This window comes from Myodes glareolus, chromosome 8 (genome assembly GCF_982192425.1).
Source record: "Myodes glareolus chromosome 8, mMyoGla1.1, whole genome shotgun sequence".
NCBI lineage: Eukaryota > Metazoa > Chordata > Mammalia > Rodentia > Cricetidae > Myodes > Myodes glareolus.
In genome coordinates, this window is record NC_142033.1 from 57,171,792 (window position 1) to 57,195,723 (window position 23,932).

Genomic DNA, 23,932 nt, shown 5'->3' on the forward strand with positions numbered 1-23,932 from the left:
TGATTACGAGTTTCTCTTATCGAGAAATAGAAACCCATATAGAGTAAGGGATATGCTAATTTTTGCTTTGATAATATTTTCACAATGTGTATATATGCGCTCTAACTTTAATTATTTTATTAGTGTGTGTACAGAGTAAATTCATGGTGTGTGTCTGTGTGTATGTGAAGGTGCATGCTCGTCCTGTCATGCACATTGAGTTTGAAGGATAACTTCCGGGAGCTGGTTCTGTCCCTCTACTTCCCTGAGGCATGGTATCTTGTTTCTGATGTGTCATGTACTGCTGCTTAGCTGGCCCTAGGGCATGCTGGCTATTCTGTACTCACCTCCTCTACTATTCTAGGAGTTATTTGATTACAGATGTCTACCATCACACTGGGCTTTTCAATGGTATTATGGAGGATTAAATTTAGGCTAATTAGACTTGAGAAATAAGTGAATTTCCTGACTGACCTCACTATGTATATATTTGTCCACTTAAAATATATTGTAGACCATAAATATACAACATTTTGAAAAACCCAGTAATAAATTTAAAGAAATCAACGATAAACTTTTATATGTATAAATTTTTATACGTAACAAATAGTAGTATATTTAGCTTCTATCATACCATGTCAGTGGGTTATTAATTCTGAAGAATATTAAACTTTATTTAACATCATTAGCATTATATTAAATATTTTTAAAAATCAGTCCGATAGTAGCATAGGCTAAAATACCTAATTCATTCATGCTTTAAAACTTGGATTCATGAAAATATGGCATCCAAAATATTTTTAACTACTTAGCTTACCTTGTTCACTAGAATGAAGTTTTAGAATAGAGGCCTCTCTCTATTTCCCAGATCATTTTAATTATATTCAAATACCCTTTTGATTGCAAAGCAACTAGAGTTAATATTTTTCTCAAGTAAATCTCTAGAAGAAATCCATAGCACTAATCTAACAATTAATGGTCCACTTTGTGATTATATTAGTTAAATTGTGCTTACTGGTAGAACACTGGTAATGAGACTATTTAGCAGCTCACTTTTATGCTTAGCATACATTCGAAGCTAGTTTCTGAGCCTACCACACACTAGTTCTTGTAATAGAACTTTTACAGAATCATCAAAGTTCTAAAGTTAAGAAGATTTCAATCGACCATCTTCAGACAGTTGAGAGAGTCTTAGACAACAGCATGATGAATTCAGGTTTCTTCCTCTCAGTCTACTATCTATGAGCTTACTGTGTAATTGCCAGTTATTTGCTGCACTCAGTCAAGGCATGTGGCATGGAAGAATACATATCAGGTGTAACACCATAGACTGAAACCTTGCTGTGTTTCTCTGAATCTAACATGACGGACAATATATCACCAAGATACAGTGGCACATCCTTCATGTGATGTAAACTGTATGTCAACTTCTTATCACTGTACCCAAAGTTCCCAACAGAAACAATTTTGGGAAAAAAATAAATTATTTAGGCTTATGGTTTCAGAGGATGGGCCAACTCAAGAATGTGGGGTTGGGTGCTAGCTGAGCTGGTAAGTCTGGGCCTCTGGGACTGTTTTCCCCTCAGGTAAAAGGCTGGGCCAGCTCTCTAGGATCATGCTGTCAAGGCCTGATCTCCCCCACCGAAGTTGAGGGGTGGGACCATATCTTCCATGGATGGGTATACTCTTCCTTGGGAGATGGGGCCAGTTTTGCTGCAGCAGTGACCAGAAAGGGTCAGCGCCATCTATCCTAAAGCCAGTGAGGATTGGGTCTGCTCTGTATTGACCATGACTTTTGATGGTTCCTGTGACCTCCTGTGGCAACTTGTTTTGGTGAAGGTCAAGTGATGATGTTGTGCTAGAGGCCTTGAACCATGTCAAAAACTCATTGTGATGAACATTATATGGGTAGGACTGACAGGAAAAAAATGGTATACCATGTGACATACAGCAGTACCTGGTGGCACTAGGGTAAATGAAAAGGTGTTGGAAAGACAGAAGAGAGAGGTGGTGGCTTTTGTTTGTTCATTTTGTTTGCAATTGAGTTTTTGAGCAGTTTTTTAGTGGGAATGCTGCAGGGGTGAGGGAAGGATATGGAGGGACCAGGATGTGGTCAGGATTGGGGTGCATGAATGATGTGAAATTCCCAAGGAATCAGTAAAAATGATACAAACACATACATATATTTATGAACAAGGTCATAGCATAGCTGTATCAACATTGTTATTCTTGTTGCTTTTATGTTGCTTTTCTTAGAGTTGGAGGATAGTCCTATGGTGTAGAAGGTCCTTCTGTCTGTGATGCTTTCATTGATTAATAAAGAAACTGCTTTGGGCCTGTTGGTAGGGCAGAACTTAGGTAGGTAATGAAGACAGAACTGTATACTGGGAGAAAGAAGGGCAGAGTGAGAAGACACCATGGACCCGCAGCCAGAGATAGACATGCTGGAACTTGGCTGGTAGGCCATGACCTTGTGGTGATACACAGATTAGTGGAGATGGGTTAAATTAATATGTAAGAGTTAGCCAATAAGATGTTAGAGCTAATGGGCCAAGCAGTGATTTAATTAATACAGTTTCTGTGTGGTTATTTCGGTGCTAATTTAGCCAGGCGGCCAAGATGAACAAACGGGCCCTCCTGCAACAGTCCTATTACCTGTGTTTGGTGGTCCCTCTTTGTTGGTACAATGCATTCGCACTTTCTAACTCTGTTCTCTCCCTCTTCATTTCTTGTTTCGATGGAGCATGATGATCAGATATCTGTGACTAGTTTTTTGGCTCGCACTGTAGATTATCTATTAAGTAGCCATCTTCCCAGTCAGTGAAGCATATGGTCAGCACTTCCAGGGCTTAAAATAAATTTACATTTTAACTTGGAATTTTATTATGTAAAATTGAGATCACATGGAGGTTTAATCTTGTTATTTATTACATAGCACATATTTACATGAGGCCTTCTGGCTAGGAGAGTGCATTAGGCTCCTGGGGCTTCTTTTTAATTGATGCTGCATAAATGTTCTGGGTGAGGTTATCCTGGGATGTGGCATCCACAGTGAACTGTGCAACATACAGAGAAAATGAGAATCAACTTGCCCTTCCTGTTTCTGCAGCTCTATCATTTCAGTTTCTTCTATTTTTTTCTATGTCTATTTATCAGTTTCAAGTTAGATGTTTCCATGGGTACTTGAGTGATGGTGAAAAAGAGAACCTAACCTAAGGTAGTGAAAGCGAATCCACCCTTCAGTTCTGACTATATGGAAGACATACCTGCTCTGAGCTGATGTGTTTCTGTCTCAGGCACCTAACATCATGATCAGAGTGTGGAAAGAAATTTAAATAGCACGTCCTTAAGTGATTTTGCAGATAGCACATGACTAAGACAATTATATTGACAATTAAAATAATAAATGGGGCCTGAGACAATAATTCAGTCAAACATATTCTATGTAAGTATAGCGACCTGAGTTCTACCCTCAAAGCAGTTAAAATGCTAGGTAGGGTAATACATGTTTATCATCTTAGGGCTGGGGAGGCAGAGAAATATGTATTGATGGCATTCCAGCTATCATCAAGATAGGATGCTCATGAGATCCAGGCCAGTGAAAAGCTTCGTCTCATAAAACAAAGTGGGTAGTGAGTAAGATGTGCAGGTACATTAAACATGCAACAATGCATATACACCTATAAACGCACACACACATGCATGCACATGCTCAGCAGATGTTTTACATAATTACTAGCACATTGGTGCTAATAAAAATGTTTGGTTTGAGGAAGTGTATGCCCTGTAGAGACAAGTTGTTTCATTTTGTGTTCTTCAACTACACTGAGTGTCCCTCTTTCAGAATCAGTAAAAAAATTATTCTTTTATATAATGTTTTCTTAGGAAGATACTTAATTTTATATTTTAAAGCTATAAATATATTGTGGCATTACTTTGTTGTTGCTTTTGAATCCTTAGATTGTAATAATAATTGCCAAGGATGTATTTATACAACTTCTGTCATTAATATTTTTGATAGTAAATAGAAACATTTGTCCATTTTATGAAGTCATTTAAAAGTGTTTTCAGAAATGGCATGCCATCTAATTTACTAACTAGTACATAAATAAACACAAAAATAATGACAGTGAACACAAATGTTCAGGCTCTGTAGACTTGACAGGTTAGATTTCTATTCTATCTCCACTTTCTCTACCTGCATAATTTTGACATGGACAATTGGTTAATCATTTACAATGTTCAAAATGTGCTCTGTATATGTCTGAAGCATTGACAGAGTTCCATGTGATAAAGCAAGTGAAGTAATGCTACCATAGTCTCTGAAAACTAGTACACAGTAGGTGGTAACTGCTGCTGATACTGTAGGATCCATAACATGCCCTAATAGCATTATATATATATATGTGTGTGTGTGTGTGTATGTATGTACGCACATATATGGATATATTTATATATAAATGTATGTATGTATGTATATATATGTATAAAAACTGTGATTTTTGCTATCTGATTCTGATGGAAATAATTTCTATACATAAGATTATGCTAGTGGATTTATATAACCACTGTTATGTACTTGTAAATTGAGGGCGTATTTATGTGTGTGATGAAGCAAAAATAATAGTTAACAAATATGTAACTAGGATAGACCTTATCCCATGTTCTTCATAATAACCAATTCATCTTTATACTTCTAAGAAGAAAATTTCACCGCAATCATTTAAAGACTAGAGAACTGAGGCCCAAAGATGCGATCATGCTCTAAGTAAACCGTTCAAGTAGAATTTCTACCCAGGTACTCTACTCAAGGTAGGTTATCATAGCTTTGAATTTTTATAATCATATTTATTTATTTGGTGTGTGTGTGTGTGTGTGTGTGTGTGTGTGTTTAAGTGAATGTGTATATTGACAGCAGAGGTCCTCTCATGGCAATCAGTTCTCTTCTTGCACTAGAAAATCAAATGGAGGTCACCAGGCTTAGAGGAAAGTAAGTACCTGCAGCTGTTGTGGCATCTCACCAGCTTCTGCCAGTGATCTCAACTAAGTGGCATTCTGTCAGTCTCTTCTGTTAATTTAGGCATATCAAGATACAATGCAATATCCTAATGCATGAGAAAGAGTGGGAAAATGTGTGTTTATTTGTTTGAAAAGTCCCATGCATGATGGGTTTGTGGAATTCCTCTCCTTTATGACAGACATCCCTGAGTTCTTTGCGGTATTTACTTTGCTCCTGCTTGAGGTTCATTTTCCCTAGCAGGCTAACTGAATTATACAGTACATCATATGCAAAATGAGACACTAAATTGAAAGCACTGTCTGTAGCCTGGCAGTGACTGCTTCTCATTGTTTGGTGTTCTGTGAAGTACATCCTTAGGCAGTATCATCCTCGTTTGCTTCCTCTTGCCCTCACTCAAGTTACTCTTACAGTGGCTCTATATCCAATTAGATATCATCAAATGGCAGAGGACGGCATTAATATGGATTAACTGCATTCCCCAAGCTCTCTGGTGATTGTCAGTCTTCAGTGCCAAATACTTGGATGTGTTCCTTAACCCTTGTGCATGGAGACGTTTAAAGAATTTAACCAATTTTCTTAACCAGAGAAGAATTTCATTTCTGCACATATCAGGATATATGTGTGTAGTCTTTCTCATCCTTCTTCTGCAGTTCTCCAGTTCCCAGTGCCCCGCACCCCATTCCTCTGCACTCTGAAGTCTCTAGCATAAATCTTCCTCTTTTGTTTATGTCTCAAAGCCATAAAAGAACCTTTCACATGTCTGAACCCAACTGCACCTAGCCGTAGCCTATCCTGATAGGATAGGCCCCTACTCCTTTTAACCAGAGCTCTACCAAAACGTGTATTGAGTCTATGAACCTGGGACATTTCCCCACTCGCCTCAATCCAGGTTCACTGGTAGGGAACATGAATGTAAATTGTGTAATCAGCAGACCACTTCTGCTGTGACTGAAGGTGCCTATTGCACGGATCCTTTATAGTTCATGCTGATGTGATAGGAGTCAGCCATTTCATATTTATAAAATGCTTACTATGGACATATAAGTACAGATCAACAAGAAGAAAAATTCTTTTTTTTTTGAAAGCTCATGATTTTTTTGTCTTCATAACAAGATCAGCTTAGAACTAGATCACTTGGCCCTTTCTCTTTTTATCACCTCCCAGTTCAAAATGCTTGCATCTCTTAATAGCCAGCATCCTCTTAGATCTGCAGTTAGGCTCCACACGTTCAAGTTTTAGCACAATCGTCTTTGTAGTTTTTGCCTTTTTGTGGAAAATAGGCTTAGTCTGCCCACCATAGTCACTCTGTTTCCTGTCATAATGCCGCTTTCCCTGGGCATAAAAAGAATATTTGCCCTTCTTGTATTGTGTCGCTTTGTGGGGTTGGTGCTTGCCACATTTCTTGCAGAATGTCTGGCGGGTCTTAAGAACGTTCACCATGTTGCCAGGTGCGATATCAGCACAGACAGAAAGAGTGAATAACTCTTTTACCTTAAGAAAGTTATCTGCTAAGATTGGATGGACATATAAGTTATGCTACTTATATGGTATATATTTAGAGATTTTGCATGTCAAGGTTAGGATTAACACACACAAACTTTTTATTGTTCTTATAAAACTAAAAGGAATATGAATAAGTATTAGTAGTAAAGATGACAGGTTTTATTTCATGTTTATTAAATCAAGTATATTTCCAAAATAAATGTACATCTCACATATTTGCTTGTATTAAATTTAGATTTAGTTATGTATCCTGTTATATTTTTATCTTTCTTTTAGACAAGTGATCTTAGCCAGAATACAACCAAATAGCTTGCTCAAAATCAAATATTTAGGAAGTTTTAGATCTGAGATATGAACACAGCTACTTTATATTTAGAGGCTTCTTAATGTGTACCCTATACTAATAGTACTAAGGACAGACTCTTTTATATATTTTATTGTTGTTTGATTTTATCCTTCAAAAAACCCCAGACTTATACTTGGCTACTGTCAATTTCCGAGAACCCTGCAGTGAATTGAACATCCATCATATTTTGCAGTTTGTCCTTATTCAGGATCATCAGTCGTCAGTTGTTCACCTAGTTATAAAAGGAGACAATGTGTAAGAATTTTTTCAGTCAACAAACTCTGAACCGCTATTAACTAAATATTCAAATTTTTAAAATGAGAAATGGATTACTTTCCAGGGTCATTCTTTGGCTGATGAATCTTGTTTGTCTCTGGTCTTCATTGGCATTTGACTGCAACTTCTGTTAGGGCACATATTTCCTGAGATGTTTTCTCTTTGTAATTCTGGCCAGTCCTCTTAGTAAAGGAAGTTTATTTGCCTTGTTGCAATGCCAAGCTTCAATGATTATGAGGTAGACAGTTCTACAATGACCACAATGACCCCCACACTCAGCTTTGACAGAGATCTGTGGTTGTGATTAATTGTGATGTGACACTATTAAATCCTTCTCTAATTAGCTTTTATCCTCTGGCCTTTTCTCCACTGAGAGAAAGTTCAGTGGGCTCAGCTCAACCAAGTTAGCAATTAAATATACAAAATTCCATATACCTACCTCTTACACACACACACACACACATACACACACACACACACATACACACACACACACACACACACACACACACTTCTCCCTGGTGATAGAAATTCAAAACATAAATAGATTTTACAAGAGCAAGATTCTTCATTGCTGGTTTTTAAGGATCAGTAGGCTACATGGTAAGGAACTATGAATGTCTGCAAGTTGTTGAAAATTAACCCACCTGTAACCAATTAAAAAACAGGAATCTCGGTGCTATAATTGGAAAACATGAAAATGTGCTACTTGCAAGAGGACCTTGAATTTGAGAAGCATTCAGAGACTAAGTGGCACCACAATTTTGGCCTTTAGAAATTATGAACAAAGAACCTAGCTATTCTTTGCCTGCCTGCTCTCCTGACTCACTGAAATTCAAAGATAATAAACTCATTTTGTTTTAAAATGCTAAATTTTCAGTAATTTGATATTCACTAAGAGATAGTTAATATTCATTGGCTCTGTTTCCAAAGTATGACTTATGTTCTGACCTCGAATGTGCAGAAGCATGGGAGGCAGACTGAGACTTTTAGCTGAGTTAGAGAAGACTTGGCTCAAGCCATACTAGAGGCATTGAAATTAAGATGAGGAACAGAGTACAAACAGCATAGGAATGACTAATTTTAAACTTTATATTTTATGATTTGTACTAGAAAAATTTAAAAAAAAAACTCACATCTTTTGTACCTGTCACTACCTACAATGACAAATACACACACACACACACACACACACACACACAAACACACACACAGAAACACACACATACATACTATGAAAACTGATTGGAAGACATGGTTCAGTGGAACAAGGGCAAACCCAAGGTTAAAGAAAATTTAAAGGATCCAGAGTTATTACACCATTTCCTAAGGGTTTTCCATGTAATGGGAAACACATTTTATTCTTGTTTTTCTACTGGGTGAAGTACAGAAACTGTGGACAGGATTGGAAAGGAAAGTTCTTTTTCTGTTAGTTGCTGCTTCAAAAAGTTCTCTACCAATTTGCTTAAATCTTCATTTAAATGTGAAGATTAAGCTGAGGGTTAAAACAGTAGGCATCTTCTGTGCAAAGCACACAGTGGTTTCATGTGGAGAGGGAAAAGCAAGGATCTTTAATTCTGTGCACCTTTGGTAACTGCAAAGATGGAATAAGCCATCTGCTTCTGATAAAATATGACCCTCACACACTCTTGTAAATTGCTTTTGCCCAGTCACATTTAGAGGTCATTTATCTTCTTTGCCTTTATGGATGGACATTCAACACATTCCCCACAATTGATTTGGCTTCATAGTTTAGAGTTGTATAAAAAATTTACAAAGTGCACTTGGAGAAAAATGTCACTTCGCCACAAGCTAAAAATGTCTGTCTTCATTTCAGCCATAAAGAAACATGGCTATTTACAAAAATAAGTGTGAAATAATCAAACAAATAAGGAATAAATGTCTGGTAAAAAAGTAATTATTTTAGTTTATTGGGAATTTTCTAAGACTTGTTTAGTATATATTTTCCCATGCCCAAGTTGGACAAATAAATGTCCCTAAAGCTTATTCTTGAGAACATTCTGGATGTGGAGCACCACTACTTCATAAAGTATTCCATTTGTTGTAGAATTCCTTATCACCTAAAGGAGCCTCTTAGTTGGAATGTAGCTATGTTGAAGTTGTCAGACTTTGCTGTAGTTTTTTCTCATTTTTCATTTTTTTACTCATGAAGTTAGTATAATGTGTTAAATATTACTATGCAGTTGTCACATCTGGCTTAATGTTCATTTAATAGACTCCTGACTCCAATAATAGGAATTCTAGGTGCCATTTGCCCATCATTCACATGGCTACAAAGACAACTTCTTTTTTCTTTAAGGCTCTGTGTGCATAGCTATGGTAGTAGTACTCTTTGTGTTGTCACCCCTTGCTGATGCTCTTTACTCAGGCTACTCCAAGGCAACGTTGATGGTGATTTCTCAAAAATTCTAATGACTAACCAGAAGTAAATACAAGATAATACCCGGATCTCTTAGGAAGAAAAGTAGTCTTTCCTTGTGTAAAAGCTACAAAGCAAGGAGTACTTCAGTGTCCTGTCATTTTTGTGTCCCATTTATAGTGACTGAGAATATAAAGCATTTCAAATTCAATGCTTATAATAAAAATAGAACATATTAATTATAACAATGGTAACATTCCACAAAATGTCCCTTCAGAAGGAAAAGACTCTAAGGTTAGAAAGTAAATACTTAAAAACTATTGCACCATAACCCAAAGAACTTCATTTTCTGATGAACTCACCCCGTACTTGTTGATGTGTGCAGAAAATAAATGTGATGCGTTTGACAGAATTTCTTCTGCAGATGATTTTACTTTTTCAGTATTCAGGACAATGTTTAATTTAATACAAATTCAAAATGTTGACAAATAATTATTCAGTCAGTTTTTACCTTCTGTTAATGTTGTCTCTAATTGTTATCATTCATGTCTGAAATTGATGTGAGCGATCAGCTGAACAGTATTTCCATTTCAGAGCTAAAGACTATGGGCAATGTCTTTCAGTTCTTTCCATCTGAGGAAAACTGTGCATATACATAAGCTTCCAAAAAGGAATGGCTTCATATTGTGCAAAAACAGATGAGTTGCTGAACATTTTTTAAATGTGTCACACCTGTTCGGATCCTCCGGTGGAAATGCTGGCACTATGTGCATATAATGGGACCTTAATGCTTATTTAAATATTCTAAATTTCACTTTAAATAATAAACCCTAACCCTGGATGTAAATTAAATTCTGCTATCACACTATAATAGGTTGAGATCAGAGTCTACTTAGGCATCCCTTCTTTGGAATGGGTTTTCTATGATTTGTTTTGTTGGAGACACAGCTCCTGTGTTTTCTTTGAGTATTTATGAAGGTTACAGAGTACAAAGTTCAATGTTGAGAAAACCAGAGTCTCTGCCCTTTATATGGAGAAAATAGGTGATGAAGATGCAGAAGAAATAGAAGAGGTACTGATCGTGATTGAAGAGGTTTTAGACAGGAACTAACGTAATTGTTCTACAATATGTGGACTTATTTTTGTTCACATTATGAGCTTTTCAATTAGCTACCAAAGGATTGTAAATGAGGATTTGTGGAAAGAACAAAGTCAAATGCAAAATTTACCTTTCCATTTGTAACTGTACATTCTTACTAAGAATTCTTCAATTTGGTCTTCAATGAGAGAATGAAACTGTTCATGTTTAATTCAATGGATTCATATAATCTTCCATATACTCAATGCTGTATGTTAAATAACTTCATGTACTATGCAAGATGGATAACTGTAGTAGGAAGCTGCTTGTTTGTTTTTTATGCCACCCAGACTCCTGAAATAATCACACAGAAACCATATTATTTAAATCACTGCTTGGCTAATCACTTAAGTGTATTGCTAACTAGCTCTTACATCTAGTATTAACCCATTTCCAGTATTTTATATTTTACCTCAAGGCTCATGGCCTACTGGCAAGATACCACCTGTGTCTGTCTCTGGCATCAGCTCCATGGTTTCTACCCTGACTCCGCCTTCCTTCTTCCAAAATTCAGTTTAGTTTTCCTCACCTAGCTCTGTTCTACTCTATCAGGCCAAGTCAGTTTTTCTCATTAACCAGTAGTATTCATAGCATACACAAGGAAATCCCACATCTGGTATCATGCAAGAAGACTGACTGTGGCCCTATAGGTATATCATAGTTTAATTTATGCTCCATGTAGGCATATGTGCCTTGTTTCTGGGCCCATGGTTGTGTTATTGAGTTCTTCAATGGCTGTGAAATTGAAAATGTTCTAGCAAAAATGTTTTAAGCTATTTAGTTCATTAAAATTTTTGGAGACATCATTTTAAGACTGATAGGAATCTCAATTTTAGGTTGAGGAGTCTATTGTAATACAAGGAAATTTAATGCCTCCACTCTTTCATTTTAACAAATACAGACTCTGATTCATATTCGTGCCAACCAGAGCAACACCACTGACTCATTGAAGAAGAGATGGGCATGGGCTCAGAATGGAAGGACAGCACATGTAATAGGATGATGAGAAATAAATTGGATTGGCTAGGATGTTATTCTGGGCAATGGGAACAACACTGACAAACCAACCTCATTATAATCCAGCTCCCTGAAGATGATATTTTAGAGGCTACTGGGTATTGCAAGCCGGCAGTACATAAGGCCAGAGTGGATTATCATGAAACCTGATGACTCTTGATGACTCAATCAGAGAGTAGGTGACACATAACTGTTCGGATTCAAACAGATTACTTATTGTAACTATAGGTATGCAAAAAGACTTCAGACAGGAAGTCAAGTCTAGGAATAGATTTAGGACCTTGATGATACTGCAAGTGGTAATTGTGAATTAAGTCACAATAATATTGCTATATGCATTGTCTAAGCCAGTTATGTTGTTAGCTATCACAGTCTTGCTTACTTCAATTTTAATTTGGAAGTTGTTAGCAAAATTATTTGTTCATGTCTTTGCTTGTCATGCACAGCGAGTGCTCTCTGTTCGTTACGAGGAGGCACTGGAACTTAGAAGTCCCAAATAAGAATCTTGTCTCAAGCAGAAGTTTGGTTATAGATTCAGGTTTGTATTCTTTTTCTCAGTATTCAGAAATACATTGAGAATTCCAAAATAAAGACAGATGGTTAAGGAAATTATCTAACTTATATTCACAGCATATGCCATTTAATTTTCTGTTTACTAAATACTAATTTTCTGATTTGGTGAGAATTTTTATAGTAAGCATTACTTACCTGCACTTTACTCATTCATGAAAGGTTGTCCATATTACTTAACCCCAAAAAGTCTTGTTGCCAGTTTTCCCATCTGTTCAAGTTCCAGTCAAATCACTTCTACTTCCAAGTGAGGTGAAGAACCAGGTTCACTATCCAAACTAATGGCTGCTAAATGGATTTCCCTTCAATACTATTCTTCAAGAATATTCTAAAAAGAAGGTGTGTAGTGTTGTAGAGGTCAGTTATATCTGCATTTCATAGCAAACCCACAAAGAAAAGGGACTACCTCTTTTTAAAACATAAGAAAATAAGGGAGTGTCTTTGTTAGGATGTATATTGCTGTGATAAAAAGAATGCATAAGGGCTGGAAGATTGCTCAGCCGTTAAAGGCTAGGCTCAATACCAAAAATATTAAAAAAATACATAAGAAGTCTTGAAGAAGAAAGAACTTATATTTGACTGCAATTCCACAATACAGGCCATTCTCATCACCAAAGGATGGCAGAGCTGGAACTCAAGGCAGGAACCTGGAGGCAGAAACATAAATAGATGATGGAGTAATGCTGTTTCTTGGCTTACCTCTTATGATTTCTTCAGCTTACTTTTTGAAACAAATCCGAACCATCTCCCCAGTGGTGGCACTGCCCACATGCCCACAGAGAGCTGGGTCTTACTACATCGATTATTTTTTTTCTTCTTTTATTGATTTTTTTTATTGAACTCTACATTTTTCTCTGCTCCCCTTCTGGCTTCTCCCCTCCAGCTTCAGCCCTCCCCCAGTGTCCCCATGCTCCCAATTTACTCAAGAGATCTTGTCTTTTTCTACTTCTTATGTAGATTAGATCTATGTAACTCTCTCTTAGTGTCCTCACTGTTGTCAAAGTTCTCTGTGATTGTGACTTGTAGGCTGGTTTTCTTTGCTTTATGTTGAAAACCACCTATGAGTGAGTACATGTGATAATTGTCTTTCTGTGTCTGGGTTACCTCACTCAAAATAATGTTTTCTAGCTCCATTCATTTTTCTGCAAAATTCACAATATCGTTATTTTTTTCTGCTGCGTAGTACTCCATTGAGTAAATGTTCCACATTTTCCTTATCCATTCTTTGGTTGAGGGGCATTTAGGTTGTTTCCAGGCTCTGGCTATATCAAACAATGCTGCTAAGAACATAGTTGAGCACATATCCTTGTGGCATGATTGTACATCCTTTGGATATATACCCAAAAGTGGTATTACTAGGTCTTGAGGAAGATAATTTTCTGAGAAATCGCCATACTGACATCCAAAGGGGCCGTACCTGCTTGCATTCCCACCAGCAATGCAGAAATGTTCCCTTTCCCCCACAATCTCTCTCCAGCAAATGTTATCATCAGTGTTTTTGGTTTTGGCCATTCTTATAGGTATAAGATGGAATCCTAGAGTTGTTTTGATTTGCATTTCGTGGATGACTAAGGACATTGAACATTTCCTTAAGTGTCTTGCAACCATTTTAGATTTCTCTGTTGAGAGTTCTCTATTTAGGTCTGTACTTCATTTTTTTTGGCTTATGTATTCTTCGATTACCAATCAATTATTATCAAAAAAAATGCCTTATAAACCTGACAGAGGCAGTCTGATGGAGACATTTTATTTTTCAAGTAAGATGCCCTCTTCCCAGAAATGATTAGATTTGTGTCAAGTTAACGAGTATCAATCAACAGAGTGAGTCCCTCTACAATGGGCCACAAGTGAAAAGTAAATATTAACTGGAATGAGGACCATGAATATTCCAATTATCCAGGACATGGTTTAATTCTGGTTTCAATACTGCTGTGATCATTAATATACGCATTCCATTTGCTGGACAAATATAAATATTTGCTGGTTGATGGAGAAAGGAACCTGCAATAAATTAATTTACACTTCTATGTGTGATTCCTTGTCATGCAAAGGAACTGATTCCTCTAGTTTAAGCAAATTAGAATGTTAGAATGGGTTTCTTGGTTAACGTATGCATAAATGTTTTTCCTGGGATGATGCAAGCTATATCTCATGCTTAAAATAAGCATGAGAAGGTTGGAAGCTCCATGCTAACTTTTCTATGAAGGTCTGAAAAGCAAACTGAAAACTATTTCCATGGAATTTAGAAACATGAATGTAGTGAATCTCAAAATCTTGGGACATCCAGGGCAAATTCACAGTACTCAACTGACTCAGGCCACGTGTTCATAGTTACTATAGAAGAAAGCAGAACAAAGTCTGTCCTCATAACAGCCTGATGTGCACAGACTTCAACCACTGGCTGCTTACCCATAGCGTTTCCAGAAGCTGCATACACAGGAGATTTACCAAATTATGGACAGTTATGAGGGGAAGAGTGTTAGATCAAGTCAAAGAAGTCTGACCTGAATCTACAAACAAACAACAAAAGGAAACAAACAAACTAAAAAGAGATCTCTCATTTAATTTACCTATCTGAGGCAGTTTGCAAAGGCAAACTTCTCTGAATGAAATTGACTCTAGGTGTTTCTAAGGAAGTACTTTCTACACAATTGTAAGTTCATACTGCTAGGCTCATGTGGTGGTTTGCTATGCAAGCACAAGACCCCAAGTTCAGATCTCCACTGCCAATATCAATTCTTCATTGCCACAGAAGAAATGGAGAAAGGAATGAGACATTTTCTTATATATACAATAGATGGATAGATTTTAAAATATTCTCCTGCTTCTTAAGTTTGTTGTAGAAGTTCATTGAAATTGTTAATATTATCATTTAAGCAAGTAGGTTGTTTGTTTTACTCACCTTTGGTGTTGCTGAAACAAGATCTCATGTAGCTTAGTCTGTCTTGGAGCTTGTGACATCTGTGAGGCTGGCCTTAAAATTTGGATCCCTCCGCATCCCTTTCCAAAGTGCTGGTAAAGGATTTATTTCATTTATACTTTGTTAATATCCTTGTCAGATTGCCATTCCCCCTGTCTCAGTTAGGGTTTCTATTGCTGTGATTAAACACACCAAAAACATGGTCAAACATGGTCAAAAGCAACTTGGGAAGGGGATGGTTTATTTCACTCATATTTCCATAGAACAGTTCATCATCAAAAGCAGTGAGGGTAGGAACTCATTCAGAACAGGATCCTAGAAGAAGGAGCTGATGCAGAGGACATGGACAGGTACTGCTTACTGACTTGCTCCCATGGCTTGTTCAGCATGCTGTCTTACAGATCCCAAGACCACTAGCCTGGGGCTATTGTCATCCACAATGGGCTGGCCCTCCCCTGTCATCAATAATTAAGAAAATTGCAAACCACCGTTTAAAGATTTTTTTTTGCTTGACATTTCTCATTCATTTTCACATACCAACCACAGTCCCTCCTTCTTCCTCTCCTCCTGATCCCCCACACCTCCCTCACACCTCCCCATCCACTACTCAGAGAGGGTAAGGTCTCCCAGGGCGGAGTCAACAAAGCTGGCCATATCAAGTTGAAACAGAACCAAGTCCCTCCTCTCTGCACCAAGAATGAGCAAGGCATCCGGCCATGAGGAATGGGCTCCCAAAAGCCAGTTCATGCACCAGGGATAAATCCTGGTCTCCACTGACAGGTGACCCACAAAAAGACCAAGTCACACAACTGTCACCAACATTCAGAGATCTTAGTTCAGTTCCAGTCAGGCTCCTCAGCCTGACTGGTACTGAACAGTCCAGATTCCATGAGCTCCCACTAGTTTGGGTAAGCTGTCTCTGTGTTTTTCTCCATCATGATATAGACACCCCTTGCTCACATAACCCCTCCTCCCTCTGTTCAACTGGACTCCAGGAGTTTGGCCCAATTAAAGTTTTATATCCAGCCAATGAATAGCCTAGAGTTTCCATTATAATAAAAAAAAATGCTCTCAAGCATTTGAGGAAGAAGTAATTAATTCCCTTTGAAATTATTTAATGACACAGATTGCCTCTTTTCTCTAACAATTATATAGATTTAACAGTTTTCAGATCTTAGGCATTTCCTCTCTTTTTGTGCTTCAATTTTATCACAGCGATTGTGCAGCTTTTTAATTAGTTTTGCTGGTATTTTTCTCCAATTGAGTAGTTAATTGCAATTTGAACTTTATGTGATTAAATCTAATGGATTGCTTTTCCTACCATTTTTCTTTGATTGACAGTTTAGAAAAATAGAAACAAATGTCAATGGTGAAAAAAATCCAGAGCTACTTCACATTCAGAAAATTTTCAAATATTCACAACTTCTGAATCTCTCTTCCCTTGTTCCATAGTTTGTATGAACAACAAACATTGTAATTTTATTAATGGCCTTAGAAATCTCCATATATTTAAAAAATAATCCTTTAGTCTTAGTTAATCACAAAATCTAGTGACTTTTTTTGATGTTAACAGAATGCACCTAGGTATTTTATAAAACATAGTTGTATTGCAGTATTTGAGACTAGTTCCCTTGTATCAAAATGACTCTCAATTACGATTGCATCTTTCAAGAGTGGCGGAAATTGTCCTGGGTCTTGGATGCTCCCACAGTCAGCCATCATGAGCTACAGCAGAGGGAATAGGTTCACAAAGCACTTTCACTGAATGTGCAGCAGTTCTTGCAGCCAATTGCCTATTTGTTTGGCTGTCAGAGCTCAATTACACACAAGTGCTGACTGTCTAAAACCCACAGTAAAAAAAAGAAATGCAATCTCTAGTCCTTAAGGGACGTCAGTTGTCTGATCCTCTGCCTTGTATTTACCCATGGGGTTGTCAGGATCATGCTCTCGTGGTTAAAAAAAAAGAAAATAAAAAATTAAATGAGAGCATTATAAATGGCAGGATGTATTATGGTAGTCTTTTGCACAGCTGTAACTTTTTGGTGATGTTTCTAAAACAAACACTAGTGAAAACACACTAGGCAGCTTGTTTACAACAAGTACAGCTAAGCAGATAAATTTGAGCCTGGACCGTGCACTGAGTGCCCTCTGAAACAGATGAGAGTCTCCAGAACATGTGGCACATTTAAATTGCCTTCCACTCTATGCTGTTCACCCCGTGAGCTGCTGATGAGTTTGAGCCTGATTGGGGGATTTGTTATAAGGATACCCTCGCAGAAGGATGTGGTCCTGCTTTCTCGAGAGCTCTTTTATTCCGCTAGTGAGCATTCCCTTCAGCAATTGAACTGAACATTTTTTTTTTGTTGTTCAGCTAAAAGATCACTAATGTCTTTTGAACCTCCAAAATTACTAGATGCATTGTTTGAGGAATTTGGTCGAAGAAAGGATGGGGTGGATTCTGCTGCTTCCCTTCCCCTATTTAGAAAGAGAGAAAAGCATGAGCTTTGAAATCAGTATCCCTTACGGGGCAGGAGTTAAAACTCATGGCGCTTTGGTGTCAAACAGTCTTACCTAAATGACTGACACTTAGTCAAGTTTGTTAGCTTCTGCACATCCATTACGGCCCCTGCATCTCTGGCTTTATCTCTGTCATCCAGTCTCTGTCTTTGTCATCTGTCTCTATTTCATTACTCGGGACCCCAACACAGGGTGAGGGCACATGCAAGACAAGCACATGTCTGCTGAGCTGTTGAGCTACCTGTGGCTTATGAAGAACATATCTACTCCCATTTGTCAGAGATTTGAGAGTTTAATAAAGTAATCCACATTAGTTATTTATCAGCGTGGTGCTTCTTACAACATGAATTCATGTAAACAATTATTTATGCTCTCTGTCTCCCAGTTTCAGAAATGAATACCCTTCTATCTTCCCAAGTATTTACCTCCTCATACCTGTTTCCTCATTCTTAAGATGCAAAGAGTGACAACAAACCCAGAAAAATATTTTGACAACTAAAATTGTCACAAAGTGTTTGATTCTTAGTAGTTGGCTAATATATGCCAATTTACCTCTCTGTTAATGTCACCGCAAATAAATACAATAACAAAAGAATACCTCATTGCCTATTACTAGATACCATTCAAATTGATTGTCATGCATCATTGGTAGAGATATCATCCACCGTAGTAGCTTATCCATGAGGTCATGGATCAGTGCTGAGGATTCACTGTTCAGTCAAATTGCTAGGTTACTATTTTTGTTAAATACCTTGTGTGGCTTCACCATGTGTAATGCTTTCCATCATATTGTTTTTTATTTTCCCATCAGAGAGAAATCTTTTATTTTTCTTTATCTCTCTGCAATGCAGCTTCAGATGTAAGAGAAAATCAGATGAGGTATAAAGCCCCCTCCGCTATTTTGGGATTCTTGGTGAGCTTTCTACATCTATGCAGGGAATTCTTAAGTGGACCCTGGAGGATTTCAGATAGAATATCAACAAGATATCATTGTCTGCCACACAGCAAGAGAAAAATATGCCCACCACACCAGGAATCTATATAAAATGTACAACATAAAAGCTTTATTTTTCTATGACTGGCTGAGTTCTTCACAGTTTTTGAGTAGAAAATGATTACATCATTAAAGATATACCACTTTTTTTTTCACTGATTTTCAAGTAAACTCTTCAGGAAAACATTGTGTTTTCATATCTTGGCCATAGTCCTATGAAGAATTTTGAATTCTAGTCTAATTTGTATCAGATTATTTTGTGACCCAATTAAAGGTCATTGTGAGAGCCCATGCTCTTTGAGTCGGCTCTTTGTAGCCACCGTCTTATTGAAAACTGTGAGCTTCCTTTGAGGGTGGGAAACAATGGAAGGATTTGATGTATCTGGGCACTTAACTCAGAGTATCAATATGACTGTGGAGAAATGCCATCAGGAAGGAAGCTACTCTTTAATTCCTCAGCTCCCAAGAGCAGAAAGTCCACTGCAGTGGTTTTGGGGAAGTTTCAATAAGACAAAGAAAAGCATTTGATCTCATGGCTTCCCTTCCTCAGTCAATATTTCAAGTTGTCGAAATAACTTATTTAAAATGACTTTACATAAATGTTATATTATTTTTCATAGAGGAAGGTAGTATTTTGCTTTATGTTTTATTTTTTAAACATATCTCAGGCTAGCTTTGGACTCCTTATGTAGGCAAAGATGACTTTACCTTCCTGACCTACCTACAGACCCAACTTCAAATATTGGGATTGCAGACATGTACCACACCTGCCTAGGAGTTACAATCACACACACACACACACACACACACACACACACACACACACACACACACATGTAAACACTCTCCCTCCTTTAACTTCATATTTAACACATATATATATACATGTTCCTAAATATAATCTGTTGAGTCTATATAATGTTACTCATTTTTATGTATTCAGAGCTGACTCTCTGACACTGGACAACCAGTTGGCCAGTTGGGACGCTCTTCCCTGGGGAAGACCACTGTTTTACCCTTAGGATTAATGCCCTATGGGCTTTCCCATCCACTTCGGCATGTGTCTTGATGTTGTTCTTGTTGACCTCATATTTAGTAAGTCATGTGGGTGAGACTTTATGATTGTAGCTTCTGATAATACAGGAGGTTTAACATCAGACTGGTCTCCTGGCTTTCTGTTCCCTCTTCTGCAAAGTCTTGGGTGTGGGAGAGTTTTATAGATTCAAATGGGGATTCCATTATCACAAAGACAGTGTAGGTATCATTAGTATGTGTTCAAAGATGGAATACGGTGGTTGTTCTTTCTATTGGTAGATGCTTCTAAGTGATTCTAGAAATGAATGCTATTCCTGATAACATAAAATGAAATTTACTTTCTTCTATTAACTGGCTTAAATTGTCTGTAGCTCCATGATTTATGAGGCCATAGCAGATTAAATGCAGAATGGATGAGAATCTGTATTCTCTTAAGGCAGTTATTAAACACAGGCTTCAAGTAACATTGCATATTTATTATTGTTGTTTTAAAATGAATATATTTTAAAAATCTTCTCTAAATTCTAATATACTAAATGCCAGTGGTTACATAAATTAAGTTATATGAATTATGTTCTCTGAAGTTTTGTTGACTTTTAAGGTGTTCATGTGGCCCTCCTAGTGAAATGTTTAAAAGATATCAACCTATGACATTGGCAACCATGGAATGACCTATAGTCATCAGCAGAGCCTCCCTTGATAGGTAGCTTTCACAATAAGATTCCTTTCTCAGTCTGGGTAGACATTTATGTTTAGCACATAAGCTTTAATACACATCAGTCAGGAGCATAGGCAACACTTCCAGCACTGTCCTTGGATCCATTGACATTCTAGACTCCCTAAATGGGAATGCTTGCAGGGTAATAGAAGTGTGAAATTGTGATTGACTGGAGTCAGTAGTATAATACATCATTTTCGTTCATATTGCATCTTCTAGAACAGAATTCCAAGTCCTAAACCATGGGGAATGTAGGGCATGTAGCCCAGATACATCTGGGAATAAAATAATAAGGTAATGTTCAAAAATCGTTCATAGTCTTTGCTAGTTTCAGATAAAGCCACTGTCTATTAGATGGATCAATGTAAGTCAACCATGTAACTGTTAAACTTAATTTATAGTTGTATATAAAGTATGTGCATAACTCTGCTGTTGTACGGTGGCACGTGACTAGAGCCACCCACCAACTAACCAACCAACCAACCAACTAAATAGCTAACTTTCTTCTTGTTGTTGAGAGAGATTGAAAAATAAATAAATATATCAAATTAGTGGGTAGTAACGCAAAGTGTTTTAAATAAGTTTCTAGAAGAATTTAACATATAAAATGTTCACAAAGATTGTAATAAAAATAACTGCAATGAAGGTCATGTGATATTTGTGAAGTAAACATGATATAAGCTCCTTAGGAAAATCTGGTAGGTGCTTTAATCTTTTCATGGACGCTCTTGACTTAGAAGTTTTTAGAGGATGTTCTTCAGCATTTCCTGGATTGGACCTCTTTTTATTCTAAGAGATTAGGATTTTCCCCATATTTTTTTGTGTAATAATAGATTTTTTTATCTGACTACTTCATTAACTTTTAGGTATTGATAACCCTATGGAAGCATGACTGCTCACCTGTTCTACATTTGGCACCTAGAATGATGCTTGGCCTATTGTAAACCATTGGATAGATATTTACTAATGAATATCCTTAAACCCCAGTAAAGAAATAATATGAAAAATAAGGACAAAAATCATAACAAAGGGGAAGTGAAGAATTTCTGATAAAAATGTATTTTTGAAGCTGGAAGTCTAGGGTTATAGGTAGGTAGGATACCACCATAAGAGAGGAACATGGGATTCATGATGGTTAGAGATCATTACTATCATACAGGAAATCGTGGGAAAGAAAGAAACCTTGAGAATTTCTTAGTGGTGAGATAAAAAATCACACCAGAAGGCTCACCAACCCCTCATCAGACAAAGGTCTGATCTCCAAAATATACAAAGAACTCAAGAAACTAGGCACTAAAACTCTAATTAACCCAATTAAAAAATGGGGTACTGAACTTAACAGAGAATTCACAACAGATGAACTTCGAATGGCCAGAAGACACTTAAGGTCATGCTCAACCTCCTTAGCGATCAGGGAAATGCAAATCAAAACCACTTTGAGATACCATCTTACACCTGTCAGAATAGCTAAAGTCAAAAACACCAATGATAGCCTATGCTGGAGAGGATGTGGGGTGAGGGGAACACTCATCCATTGTTGGTGGGAATGCAAACTCGTGCAGCCACTGTGGAAATCAGTGTGGCGGTTTCTCAGGAAACTGGGAGTCAACCTCCCTCAGGACCCAGCAATTCCACTCTTGGGAATATACCCTAAAGATTCCCGATCATACTACAAAAGCATTTGTTCTACTATGTTCATAGCAGCACTATTTGTAATAGCCAGAACCTGGAAACAGCCTAGGTGCCCCTCAATAGAAGAATGGTTAAAAAAGGTGTGGAACATATACACATTAGAGTTTTACTCAGCGGTAAAAAACAATGACATCTTGAATTTTGCATGCAAATGGATGGAAATAGAAAACGCTTTACTGAGTGAGGTAAGCCAGACCCAAAAAGAGGAACACGGTATGTATTCACTCATAAGTGGATTCTAACCATAATTAAAGGTCTTTGAGCCTATTATTCGTGATCCTAGAGAAGCTAAATAAGAAGATGAACCTGATGAAGATTATTTAGCTATCCACCAGGAGGTAGGAAATAGACAAGAGTCCCAGATCCTGCATCTGACGAAGGATGGCGATACAGTCGGAAACCCACATTGCAGCACGGGACTGAGCCCCCCGAGGTCCAAATGAGGAGCAGAAGGAGGAAGAACATGAAAAACGAAGTCAGTACTGCGAGGGATGCCATCACCCACTGATACAAGGGAACGGATCTGATGAGAGTTTACCAAGGCCAGTTGGACTGGGACTGAAAGAGGACGTGATCTAACCAGACTCTCCGAATTTGGCCGGATTCTCTGACTGTGGCTGACCCGAAGTCTTTCTGAAAAGCCATTGACTATGACACTGGGACCTGTTTCCTCTACATATAATGGATTTTGGGGATCCAGTCTGTTTGGACACTCACCTTCCTGGACCTGGAGGGAGGGGGAAGGAACTGGAACTTCCCACAGGGCAGGAAACCCTGACCGCCCTGGGGGACGAAGAGGGAGGAGGAGGGGGAGTAGGGGGAGTGGGAGGGTGTTGGGAGGGGGGGTGGAAATGGAAACTTTTATAATTTAATAAAATTTACTAAAAAAAAAAAAAAAATCACACCAGTATAAAACCAGTAAGAAAGGGTGATTTTATTGAATTGGGAGGATGTAATTGAAGGCTTTTATATTGGAAAAGTCTATAGATAACTTTATGTGTTTTTAAATCATACTATATGTAATAAGAGGAAAGAATGAGTGGCCTGAAGATTTAGCTCAGTTGGTAGAATGTTTGCCTAGTGGTTATGAAAACTTGGCTTCAGTCCCCAGGACAGCATAAACCAGGTGTGAAACACTGGCAAACCCAGTAGAGAAGTTCAAGGTCACTTTAGCCAGCCTGGTACAATACAGGAGACTGTACCAGCAACAGTAAAGAGTTGGGGCTGGGGCCGGTGAGAAAGCATGGAGTTCTAAGCACTTGCATTGTCAGCCTGACGACCTGAGAGCTAGCCTTGCCTCCCACAGTAGAGGAAGACAACCAACACCAAAATTTATCCTTTGACCTCAACATGTGAGCTGTAGCACACATGCAGGCTTCAATAATAACAACAGCAGGATACTCATAGTAAGAGAAGTAGTAGTGGTTATCATGGTGATGGTAGTGCTGGTAGGAAAGGTGATGCTGGTGGTGGTGGTGGTGGTGGTGGTGGTGGTAATGAATTGTTAGCTGTAAATCTTATACAGAGAGCTTTGTATAGCATCTCAGAGTCACGAGATGGAGACTCATGGTACACATGCCAACCTATCTAATAACTAAATTATTGTTGTTGTTGTTGTTGTTGTTATTTTATTTAAGAGCTTCACACTTGATGCTTTTAAAATAAGGCACTGGAGTCAGGAGGTAGAAAAATATTCCCACAGCTGAAGGAATCAGTACAAATTTAGGTGAAGATGTAGATGCATGAGGATGGATACGATGATGGAAGAGAGAGGCAGCTCTGAGAGCTTTTTATCTATGAATGTGCTTGCTAGTCTGCTGTTAAGTA

At 37.7% G+C, this 23,932-nt stretch overlaps 2 protein-coding genes across 4 annotated transcripts in view; one reads left to right on the top strand and one right to left on the bottom strand.

The window, feature by feature from the left end:
• Kcnip4 (potassium voltage-gated channel interacting protein 4) overlaps positions 1 to 23,932 on the top strand; it is a 1,063,700-nt gene that overhangs the window by 259,181 nt on the left and 780,587 nt on the right. The window lies entirely within an intron of this gene.
• On the bottom strand, positions 6,125 to 6,439 carry LOC125387399 (large ribosomal subunit protein eL42-like). Its single transcript, XM_048414980.3, has one exon. It carries the CDS (start codon positions 6,437 to 6,439, stop codon positions 6,125 to 6,127), a length of 315 nt encoding a protein of 104 aa, XP_048270937.2.

Coding starts and splice junctions, on each gene's coding strand:
- LOC125387399 (XM_048414980.3), bottom strand. CDS start 6,439: ATGGTGAACGTTCTTAAGACCCGCCAGACATTCTGCAAGAAATGTGGC.